The sequence below is a fragment of the Musca vetustissima genome, unplaced genomic scaffold, assembly GCF_032173495.1.
Source record: "Musca vetustissima isolate MV318-11 ecotype Yass unplaced genomic scaffold, APGP_CSIRO_Mvet_v1 utg37063, whole genome shotgun sequence".
Lineage (NCBI taxonomy): Eukaryota > Metazoa > Arthropoda > Insecta > Diptera > Muscidae > Musca > Musca vetustissima.
Genome location: NW_026886882.1, coordinates 34604 through 47532, shown reverse-complemented (window position 1 = coordinate 47532; position 12929 = coordinate 34604). Strand labels below are relative to the sequence as shown.

The 12929-nt window shown below is 29.3% G+C and overlaps 1 protein-coding gene across 3 annotated transcripts in view; it reads left to right on the top strand.

The window, feature by feature from the left end:
* The first annotated feature begins 262 nt into the window (after positions 1-262).
* Positions 263-12929, top strand: part of LOC133334371 (uncharacterized) — a 46481-nt gene continuing 33814 nt past the window's right edge. For all 3 annotated transcript variants that reach the window (XM_061542667.1, XM_061542666.1, XM_061542668.1), the window contains exons 1-3: positions 263-374; positions 7608-7775; positions 12062-12274. In XM_061542667.1, coding sequence (XP_061398651.1) covers positions 7685-7775; positions 12062-12274 — 304 coding nt within the window. In that variant the 5' untranslated portion in view covers positions 263-374; positions 7608-7684. The remainder of the gene's footprint in view (positions 375-7607; positions 7776-12061; positions 12275-12929) is intronic.

Below are 12929 nucleotides of genomic sequence, written 5' to 3'. Positions count from 1 at the left end.
CTATGTTAGTGTATGTGAGTGTGTCGGCATTTGTGTAATAACTCTTTATTTCTCCCACTGAGATCATTGTGGCTCTTTGGGCAAGCAAGTTGGCGTATGTTTTTCTGTGTGTGTGTGCGTGTGTTTTGGTGATCCTCATTGTTTGCTAAATTGAAAAGCTTATTTTCCCCATTACAAAGGAACTCTAGGTATGTTGGGTGTGTGTGAGTGTGTGTGTATGCGTGGGTTTTTTGTTTTTCGCACAAACACTGGTAAACATTTTGTGTGTTTTCTTGCCAATGCGAGTGAATTTGGTAACGTAAAAATTTAACAGAAATCAGTTTGAAAAAATTCTTCGTTGAGGATAGATCGCTATAATTTAGGGAGTAAATAAAGTAAGAACCAAAAAATATATAATATAAAAAATACAAGAACAAAGAAATATATGACAAGAAGAAGAACAAGAAACTGAAAAAAATTCATAACCAAAAAATAAATTAAAAAAACTGAACTGCAAAGTATACGAAACGCGAGAAGGAATATATTTAATCGATTTTTATTGTAAAGTAATTAGTGACAAAAAAAAGAAGAAAGAAACAAGAAAGAAAGTGTTTGTAAACAAAAAACTGTTACAATGAAGAACAAAAGACAAAGAAAATACAAGAAAATAACTTTACATAAAAAAATTAAAAGAACTTATAAAAAATTAAAAAAATATTTTCTTGAGTTATATAATCATTAATCTGGTGAAGAAAAATATTTTCTAAAATATATTTAATAATATATATGTATATATAACAAAAATAATTATTTACACACATCATGGATTATAAAAATGGATTACATGACTACTTAATTGAATTTGTGATTAATATGGTGAATGTGAATATTGAAAAATTGCCGTCATTCGGAATGAATTTAAAACAAAATTAAAAAAAATACATAAAAGAAACAATAAGGCAATCAAATACTGAATAGACTGAAAATCGGGAAAAATATTTAATATTTTTTCAACAAGATTTATAAATGCTATGCAAATTTCTGTTTAGTTAACAATTATTTATATGCTTACACCTTCAGGACTGAAGACGGTCCATATGAACAACAATTTAATAAAAATGCATACGAATTTTAGAAATCTTCTGCTATAATACATACAACAGCGACAGTGGAATTTTTATAAGTTCTTTAAAAAAATCATCCCCTATTTATTAGCCAATGATGAATAACAAATAAAATATGTGATTTTTCTTTAAAACAAATATATTAAAAAAATCAGATCTTGTGACAAGGAAACCTAGATGTACACGATGACCTTCCATCATTTCTTCTGAGAAATTTTAATAATAAAAAATCAAAGAAAATTCATAAGGAATATCATTTTTGAGAGGCTTACAATTTCAGGTTTAGGTTTCAGATAAAAGCATGGTTGGGGAGGATTAAAGTTGTCCCTTAATTTCAAGTGCTTTTATAGAGAGAAAATGGTCTAAACTAGTAAAAAAGTGTCAGTCGGTATTGCCGAGAGATATACCCTCAACGTACGCAGGGGGGGGGGGAGCCCAGGGGGCCGGGCCCCCCGTAATGAATTTTTTCACAGTAAATTTATGTTTGCAACAGCGAATTTTTTCATTTTGTACTGCCGGGCCACCCCCGAAATGAAATCCTTTGTACGTTGCTGCCCTCAACCTATGGTTTGCAGAGGAATACACGCTATATTTTTTATCGAAGATGTTTCGGATTTAATGTTGATCAAATCGGCTATTCAAATCAGCTTTAAATTAAATTTACAAGTTTATAAAATATTTACCCTTTGTGGGGGAGTTCAGAAAGGTCTCACCTTTGGACTTGATCTAGGCTTGCACAACCTATTAGTGCAAAGTCTTTTTGAAATCGGTTATTCCGTTCGCCTGATATTATAAAATTAATTTTTGGCACAGTTTTGAGCACTTTGTGGGGGAGGCTCGAGAAGGAGTGGACCAATGGGTCCCATCTTCGAACTTGGTCTAGGCCTGTTAAAGATAATACAAAGATTGGTTGCAATCGTATTGTCCTTACGCATGATATTGTAAAATTAATTTTCAAGAATATTTTGACCATTTTGTGGATTAGGTACCAGAAGGAGTAGACCGATTTTTCCGATCTTCGAACTTGATTTAATTTTGGAAGAAATATTGCGATGTGCAAATTTTGGATGAAATTGTGAGCTATCATGCGCACCCCCCCCCAGTTAGACAGACATTTGTTAATTGATTCCAAATTGTTTGAAACGGATTTGGTCCCAAGCAGCATTGGGTCTAAACCGATATTTCGTTGAGGCACATTTTTGCATTAGCCACCAGGCTACGGGTATAAAAATCCGCAACAAATCTCTGATGTCCTTTCAATATTCTTCAAAACCCTAAAGAGATCCACATATTGTTAAAAAATGCCGGATGCTCTAAACCTACTTTTGACCGATCATTATCAAAACAGCTATTCTAATTAGTTGGGCAGATCGCCTTTACAAAAATCGGCCCTTAACTATGTGTGTTGCTAGTTTTAAGGGCCTGATCATATTACTTAACACAGCTTCATCTAGGGGTTCGTATAAAAATTTAAGTTATGAATAAAAGTTCTCTCACTTGTGTGTATGGCATACTTTTAGGTTGGTCATATGATTTAATAGCTGTTGTTAAAATAAAAAAGCGACTCTAAGACCGACAAATTATGGTAAATCGTATAACAGATGATTACTAAAAAATAATTCTGACAATTCTGATGTTGCTGAGTTGCATACTTTTAGGATGACCATAAGACTTAACAGTTTTTTCTTAAAAAAAACATTTTTTCTATCTTTGGCAGTTAATTTTAAATTTAGGCCAATTTACTGAAAAAATTAGGTGCTCTTTTTAAACGAGGCTATCAAAAAAGTACCATTTAAATATTTATATCGGTGTGTTGCATACTTTTAGGATGATCATATGATTTAACAGCTGTTTTTATTTTAATATCCCATTAACAAATTGTATTTTTATTGAGTTTTGATTGAGCTGGACAAACAATTTGTAAAATTTTTTAAAAAATAATATAAATTAAAGCGGTCAGTTAACAATAAAAGATTTTTTTTAAATTTCTTTTTTTGATTTTTTTCACATTTTTTTTCTTAATGTAAATTGCATATATAAGGGTAAAAAAAATATAGTAAATCTAATAATGCAAAGACCAGTTTTTTTTTTTTAAGTGAATTTTAGTTTTTATATTTTTTTTTAAAAATTTAAAAATTTGCAAAAAAAAATTAATGGCAAATTTTCCACAAATTAAAAAAAAAATTAAAAAATAAATAAACAATATACTTTTTTTTTGTGAAACCTATACTAAAAAAAATAATAATAATAAATACAAATGTTCCTTTTTAAAAATTTTGATGTTGATTTAACAATATTTGGATTTTTAATTAATTTTTCCTTTAAAAAAATTAAATTATAAGTCTTTACAATTTTTTTTTTGAAATTTTTTCATCGATTCCTTCTAAATTTTTTGCAATTTAAATTAAATATTATAATATTAATAAAAATAATATATATTTGTAATGTTTAATTTTTTTTGTTTTTGAAAATCTTTTCATATTGGATTTCTTATTGTTTTATTGGTAAAAATCGTTTATTTTGATTATTTTCACTATTTACTGCCTACTTTTAGGGAATCACATGTTTTTAACTTTCAAAATCATGCAATATTTATTTTTAACATTAGAAATCAAATAGAAAAAGTAATAATAAATAAAAATTTTGTTTATTTGTTATTTGATTCGACTTTTTTATAGACAGACACAAAACACATACATATATAAGAAAAAAATCTATTTAAGGTCTCACGCTCCCTCTGCAAAAACACAAAATAAAAACAACAACGACAAAACCACCCGACGACATTCTAAGAATATTCAAATATTTCGCCACTATACAATTTGTCCCAAAAATAAAAAAAAAAACACACAGCAACAACAACATAAACACACATTTGAATATTTTTGGCCCTCAAATAGCCATGAAGATCATAATTCACCTCAACTCACCTCAGGTTTTTGCACACCACCACTACCACAAAAAAAATTGTTTTCCCCAACAGACAGCAACCGAAAAAAAAATAAGAAAAAAGCAACACCACACAACACAAAAATGATCTAAGCAATCAAAATACCCGAACACAACAACAACAATAGTGTTGCTTTTGTTGTTGTTGTTATGGTTAAAGACAACCAGCATACAACTTGCTCAAGGACATTTAAAAATATCTATTTGCTTTAGCAAAAAAAAAAAAAGAAATTCTTTCACATTTTTTCCGCAGCAAAGCATCAAGTGTTGGCTGCTTTTCTTTTCTTTATTTTTTTTTGTTTTTGCTAAGCAACAACAACAAAAAAAAAAAAAAAAAACGAAAAAATTGCTCTCTCTCACTTTTCATATTTGTGCTAAATTATATATATCAAACACACATACATACATATACATCCCACAAACCATTATATAGCTTCGCAACTATAGAGTGAGAATTTTTTTCCCCCATTCTGTGGGAAGGTATTAGTGTATATATATATATTTTTTTTTCTTTTTTTTGTATATATATATATATATATATATATTTGATCTCTTAGCTATATACATTCCGCTTGCAGAAACACAAGAAAAAAAATCATCTTACGATACCATTAGCCCCGCATAACTTGGTCGAATTGCGTCAGTTGTCGTTGTGTCATCGTTATAGATTGATCGCTTGAGTTCGATTGGGTTAGTAAAATAAAAAAATTCTTATAAGAATTTTTGAAAAAAAAAAAATAGAAAAAGAAGAAGTAGAAGTAGAAGAGCATAATTTTTCTTATACTGTGCAGTGTCCGAAAGAAATGTGTAAAAAAATTACGGCTCGTGTGAATGTTTTTTTTTCGTCGCTGGCCTATGATTAAGAAAATGCCTTCTTAGCCAAAAAAGAAAACCTACCCCTTCCCCCCTCAGAAATTCCGTTTCCCTTCCTCATTGCATTTTTTGCAAATGCGTTTTTTTCTGTGTATATTTTTTTGGCTGACATGATCTTGTGGTGCAATATTCAATTTGTGTTTAAAAAAAAACTGCGAAAACAGCAACGTCGCCTCGAAAATTGGAACACTCGGCTGCATTCAGGCAAATTTTTACAAGGCAACTTGGAAAACTCATTGAATGGTGTTGACATTTTCTAATTAGATTTTTCGTTACGTTTTTGTTTTTCTTCTTCTTTTTCAAAATTTCATTTCATTTGAAGTGAAATGAAATGACAAATGCAACAAATTAAACAGCAAAACAGCCCACCAAAAATTCTAATGGACTTTGTAATGTTTAAAATTTGAAAGAAAAAAAATTTGAAAATCGAATTTTAAAATCGATTAGGCTGCCAAAAAAATATTGAAAGTGCTTTGACCGAATTTTAAGAAAATTAAAACTAAAAAAAATAAGTTTTTTCTTAAATTATACAATATTAAAAAACCAAGATTAGATTGGCAAAAAAAAACAAAATATTGAAAAAATTTTAAATCGAAATTTAAAATGAATTTAATTTTTGAAATCATAAAATAAAACAATATTAGAAACTACCATTTTTATGGGGTCTTAAATAAATAAAAAATAATTATTATTTAAAAATGTAAATTGGGTTGCAAAAAATATATATTAGACTATTTTGAAAACGATTCGAATTAAAAAAAAATATATTTTTTATTATTTAACTTGTGTTTTCACCAAAATACCAAACGTGAAAATTAAAAAAAAATGAAAATAAAAATATTTTTTCGAAAAATATTAAAAAAAAATTAAAAAAATTTTTAAAAAAAATAGTAAAAAATTGAGAACTATTAAAAAAATATTTTTTTTAGATTATTGAAATTTCAACAAATTATTTACAGTCGATTCAAAATTATTTAGATTTATTGTATAAATCATCTCAGCGTTAATTATCTGCCTTAAAGTATGCAATAGATTTAAACATTTGGATATGATCAGCTGACTGGACCATAAAACGAAAGAATGGAAGCATTCGTAATTAAAAATATTTTTTAAACACAAATTAAAAAAATAATTTTTTTTTTAATGAGTCGAGGGCTTAGGAGGGAATTTCAAACTCAGTTTTTCCAATTGAGGCTCCTAAAAGTACACAATATAAAATATAAAAATATTCCGGGCCGTAATAAACTGTGTACAATATATCAATAGATTTGCCGAAGACGCTATTTTTTAGTTCTTACAAGTCCACAACTTTAACCCGAATAGTGCTGTGGGACAAAACTTTCAGCGTCTCTAGATTATGAATTCGCTGAATTCAAAAATTTGATTTGGATACTTTTTTCTTATCAGGATAATCGACAGGATCAATTTTTGGGCTGTGGCCGTATGTTCACACTAACACTGCTCGGGTACAGTTTTTTTTTTTTTTTGGGTGATTTATTGATCGTATTATGAGTGTGGTCATATGGTCATACTAGCACAGCTCGGGTTAATAAAGTAATTGCCGAGCATCAAAAAATCAGGATAATCAATAGCATCAATTTTTGGGCTGTGGCCGTATGTTCACACTAACACTGCTCCGGTACAGTTTTTTAGATGATTTATTGATCTATTATGAGTGTGGCCATATGGTCACGCTAGCACAGCTCGGGTTAATAAAGTAATTGTCGAGAATCTAAAAATCCGCAGTGACAACATTTCACAATAATTTTTTTAATTTTTTTTACATTTGTAAATACATAATTAAGTACTTTTGGACTAAAGTTCCTAAAAGTATGCACCATAAAATATTTTACGAAGATTTTTTTAATTACTACCAATATTAGAACTTAAAAAAACATATTAAGCTTCTACTTCTGCAAATTATATTTTCCAAAAATATTCCAAAGAAATATTAAACGTCATACTTCCTTTATGAAGTAACTAAAAATATGCACCACTCTTTATTTGAAAATCAAAGCGAAAACATTGGAAAGAAATCGAAAAATTTTAATCCTCGTATTCGTTTTTTTCCTCAATCAGGGTTTCTAATATTAACGAAATTGATTTTTTTCCCTTTTATGTTCCTAAAAGTAGGCACTATAAATTATTACAACCATTTTAGGGTTTATTGATCTTATAATATTAGTTTTTATTTATGAAAAAAAATTAAATATACTTTTGGAATTGTAATTCCCAACACATCACTCACATCATTGATGGAATTTACAATTATAGAAGTCACATATTAAATAAGCGACCCTAAAAGTATGCACCAATTTTTTGGTAATTATTCGAACAGCTGATATGTAGTAGAAGATATTGAAATCATATGCATGTTTTTGAGTCTCTTCTGTCATAGAATATTTTACTCGGCAACAATTATAATGAATTTAAAATATTAAAAAAACAAATAAAATATAAAAGAAATAAATTATAAAAAGAAAAAAAAATTATAAATTAAAAAAAACAAATAAATTATAAAAATAAATAATTTTTTTTTAATAAAAAAATTTTATCTCCTTACAAAATATTATTCCGCCTTCTTGTTTCATATTTTTCTTTTGTATATTTTGTAATTTTTTTTATTATATTTTAAATTTCTATTTTTATTAATAATAATTTCCCCGTTCTTTTTTTTTGCAGCGAACGAGTCCTTTTATTAACGAACATCTTTCAATTTTCTTGTTAACCACCACCACCACCACAAAAACCGATCCAAAATGTTCAAGAACCATTTGGAAATGATTGGCCGCAACGAGAGCCCCAGCAAGAAGGCTAAGTTCTGGCAATCCTATATCAGATCCTTGAAGGGTAAGTTGAACAAGAATATTTTTATTATTTTGCATTTAGAAGTTGAGGGAAGAATATCAAAATAAACAAAGAAATATAATTTGAAAACTTCCGACTAGAAATAGAAAAGTATTTCCGATTTTCTACACTTTAAAAAAAATGTTAGAGTTGCAAATATTCGATAAACATTTTTAAAATAACCTTTTAGATATTTAAAACCAGTTAGCGAAGCAGTATAGTCGGGCGGAGCCGACCATACGATACCCTACACAATATTTTGTGATAGTTGTACCCTCTTTCCCGATAAGAGGCCAACATCTCTCTTCCTTACACTAAAATATTTTCCGAATATTACTAATATTCAGTACAGTCCTTCTAATTATAAAATCTATTATTTGATCATCACCGATAATTATAGGCGTTATAGGTCAAGCTCTCCTCTTGGATATACTATCAACTTCTAGGGTCTATGACCTTCAGGGGTATATATATATATATATATATATATATTTGCTATAGAATACAAATTTTGCTATTTTTCACACAAAATTCAAGGTCCATTTGACCCGCTAAATATTGACTGATCTTTATAAAATCTGGCATGTTTATTCTTTGGCCCGATCCCCCCTTCATGTAAGAATTCACGATCTTTGGGCCATAATTGAGGCCTCTGGACCGACCAGAAAAGTCGTATTTGGTCCATATCATCCCCTACATATTAACCGATCTTTATCAAAAATAATAGGGGTCTTCGTTGGCCAGAACCCATCCTAAATGCAAAATTTCGTAAATATTGGTCCATAACTGTGGCTAGGGACTTTCGTGCATCATTTACCTTAAATCGGACGAAAATATATATGGGAGCTATATCTAAATCTGAACCAATTTTCACGAAATTTACCAAACATCGTTCTAGACTTAATTCAGTACGTTATGCCTAATTTCGTGCAAATCGAAGGATATTTAGAGACTTTGCTGCACCTTTTACCTTAAATCGGACGAATATATATGAGAGCGTTATGCCAAATTTCGTGTAAATCGAAGGATATATAAGGACTTTGGTGCACCGTTTACCTTAAATCGGACGAAATTATTGGATACCCTCCACCATAGAAATATTGGTTCTAGATCCCATGTTTCTTTGGACCATATCCGTTTCAGAAAATATTGATTTCATTCAAACTTTGCCCATCTTATCATTTCTTCCAAACATAGTTTAAGTTCGAAGATGGGGAATATCGGTCCACTCCCTCTGAAACCTCCCACACAGGGGCTAGGCCTAAATGCGGGCTATAGTTCATATACATAATTCATTATCGAAACTTACGTTCTAGTTATTTATCTCGATATCCTCCGCAGGTGAAATGACTACAACAGAGTCTTAGAACCAAACCCAAAGCGCGGAACAAATCAGACAAATATTTTAAAATAAAAAGGGGGGTTATATGGGGACTACCCCAAAAAGAGGGTGAATATTAATTATTTTTGGTAGGGAGATTTGTTATCGTATACGACATGAAAATACCAAATTGCAGCGAATTCGATTGAAAAACGCGATCAAGAACCCCAAAATACCGAAAATTGGGGGGTACCTTTATATGGGGGGTATCAGAAAAAGTGGACCGATATTCATAATTTTTTGTGGAGAGATTCGGTACCTATTAAGAATTCAAAATACTAAATTTCAGCCAATTCGGTGGAAAAATGCCATCAAAACCACCAAAATTCTGAGAGGTAGGAGGTACCGTGATATGGGGATACCAGAAAAAAGTGGACCTATATTTATAATTTTTTGTGGAGACATTTGGTATCCAAAAAGAACCCATTGTACCAAATTTCAGCGAATTCGGTTGGAAAACGCGCTTAAACCCTCCCAAAATACCGTAAATTGGCGGGTACCCTTATATGGGAGCTATGCCTAAACGTGGACCGATGAAGCTCTTCTTCGAACTTGACCTGTCTGCAGACAAAAGACGACTCTATGCAAAATTTTGTCGATCTATCTCAATTCGTTCAGACGCTAGAGTGATTACAACAGACAGACGGACGGAGAGACAGACAGACGGACATGGCTATATCGTCATAGAATTTTACGCTGATCAAGAATATATATACCTTATAGGGTCAGAAATGATTATTTCGATGCGTTACAAACGGAAAAACAATACTAATATACCCTCCATACTATGGTGGAGGATATAAAAAGGGAGTAATATGGTGACTACCCATAAAATAGGGCGACTATTAATAATTTTTGGTAGGGAGATTTGTTACCATATACGCCTACAAAATACTAAATTACAGCGAATTCGGTTGAAAACCACGCTCAAGAACCCCAAAATACCGAAAATTGGAGGGTACCCTTATATGGGGTCTAGCCGAAAAAATGGACCTATATTTATAATTTTTAGTGGAGAGATTTGCTACGCAATAAGAACTCAAAGTACCAAATTTCAGCGAATTCGTTTGCAGAACTCCAAAATACCGAAAATTGGGGGTACCCTTATAAGAGGGCTACCCGAAAAAAAATTTTTTTATATGTAACACTCGACACAAAAAATATCTAAAAATTCAATCCGGCAACCTTAAAAAAATTCTTTAATAGGTTCTTAAAACTATTCCTGGCTCAATCCACGTCCCTGAAAAATATATTTTTTGGTTTAAATACACATGTTGTGGAAACCTGCAGATTTTTATCTATGCCTTCCATATACCTCACTTTAGTGTCCTAAAAATTAAAAAAAAAAATATTCTATATTTTAATACTATTTTAATTTTTAGGTTAGGTATTTGATATGAACAAAATGTCGATTTTTTTCTCATACATGTACTATATATACACATTATGAAAAACATATATATTTGAAATTTGTTCGTTGTTGCTTGTTGAAAATATTTTCAAAATTGCTTCCACAAAATCCCATATATTTTCAAAACCACCAAAACACACACTGAGGAAAACTTAGCATGAATATATTTAATTTTTTTGGCAAGAAGCCAAAATTTTGCAGAAAGAAGAAGAAGCATCACCAACCCAAAAAATTGGGAACATTGTTTTGTTTGTATTCCAAAATAAAAAAATAAAAAACTTGCAAACACATAAACGATATGTGTGTGACGTAAATGATACTGTTTTTAGTACATTTATTTTTTGTCAATAATAAATTTTGGAATATTTTCTTTCGCAAAGGGAGAACCCGATATTTGAAGTGTTTCCTCTTTTTTGGGAACTATTTATCTTCATAGAGAAACTTTTATTATGAGAAAATTTCTTACCTTATTTTTGTTATTATTTTTTTCTTATTTAGGCCACTTAGAGAACACTTATTCTGCTTCTTTTTATTTTTTATTTAATATTTAAAAATAAACTAATGTGACGTTTAGTGCTTGTGTGATTGTTTGTTTTTTTAATGGGTCTTTTCTCTTGTCTGGGTGTGTGCAATGTTTTAGAGATAAAAACCCCAACTAAATTTAAATGACAGAGTCAAGCGGCTATGTAGCACAGAGCACAACACAAAAAAATGCTGAGTTTTTTTTATAGAGCATAAAGAAATTTCAGAACAAAAAAAAAAAAAAAAAAATGAAACAAGAACAAGTCAACTAAAATAGGGGGAACCTGAAATTTTGGTTGCTAAAAACAAATCCAGGGCCATGGGTAACCTAAATAGAAAAAAATATTTAAAAAGAAATGCATTTTTTTATCAATTTTTTTTTTTAATTTATATTTTTTTTAATTTTTTTATAAAAAAATATATATTATTTTTTTTAAAAAAAATATATATTTTTTAAAATTTTTTTATAAAATAAAAATATAGAATTTTTTTATAAATTGTTTTTGTAAGATTAAATTATGTTGTTTTTTCATAACAATAAATAGTTTATTTTTATTAAAAAAATTTTTAAATATTTATTAAAAAAATTTTATTTTTTTTTAAAAAAAATATTAAATATTTATTTAAAAATATTGTTTCTTCATTAATAAAAATAAATTTATATTTTTTTATTAAATTATTATTTCAATTTTTAAAAGTAAAATTTTATAATTTTTTTATTTTGTTTTTGCAAAATAGGCTGAATCCCACTTTGTTGTCTTTATAAAAAAAACATCTATTTATTATTTTTACATATTTAATGAAGAATATATTTTTTTTATAAATAAAATAAATTTTCAATTCAATTTTTAAGACTATTATTATTTATTTTTTATTTTATGATTTTTTATTTTTATTTATTTATTTTTTATTTTAGTTCATTATTTTTGTATTTATTTTAATTATATATTTCTATTTGTTGTTTTTTTTTTCCAGGATCTGAGGATATCCGTGCCCATGAGACCCCCAGGGCCGGTCGTCCATACAGCTCATACATTGATTCTCCCTCCACATACAGGAGCATCTTTGATGAGCCTAGCACTGCTAACGAACGTGTCCAGTCTCATGGCTACAGATATTTGCCCGTCAGCAGAGATACCTACGGCTACTCTCCCCGTGCCATCTATGATCATCACTACAGCAGAACAAGTAAGTTGGAGGATTTCTTTTTGGAATATTTTCGTTAAAAAAAAAATTGTTTTGTATATTCCTGGCCCTAACATTCCAAAAAAAAAAATTGCTACATTTTTCCAAAGCTAAGAAAAAAGGACAAAAGGTCCTTCAAAAAACAAAAAAAAAAAAAAAACAATCCAAATTGCTTTAAAGCTACTAAACCAACACATTCAATTAAATACGATCTCATACACCATCGACTTACATCCAAGATGTCATTGAGTTGAAAACAAAGGCTGAGAAATATGAATTCAAAAATACTTTTTTAAAAAAAAAAATCCACGCCTTATTTGGTGGCTAAAAAATAAATTAAAAACCTATTTTAAAAAAATCGACTTCATGGGGACTATTGAAAAAATATTTTTTAAAAAATTCAAACAAGGCTTGACTAAAAAAAAACATTTCAAAATTACTCAAAAAAATAATTTTTAAAAAATCGACGGCTTCAAAATGATTGAAAACATAATTTTTAAACCAGTGTGCGGAGCAGTATAGTCGGACGGGGCCGACCATATTATACCCTACACAACTAACACGGAACTCTAAGCTTCTGTGATTCTATATTCTAAGCTTGGGCAATATTTCGCAATATTTGTACCCGCTTGACCGGCTAGAGGTTAACCAATAAATT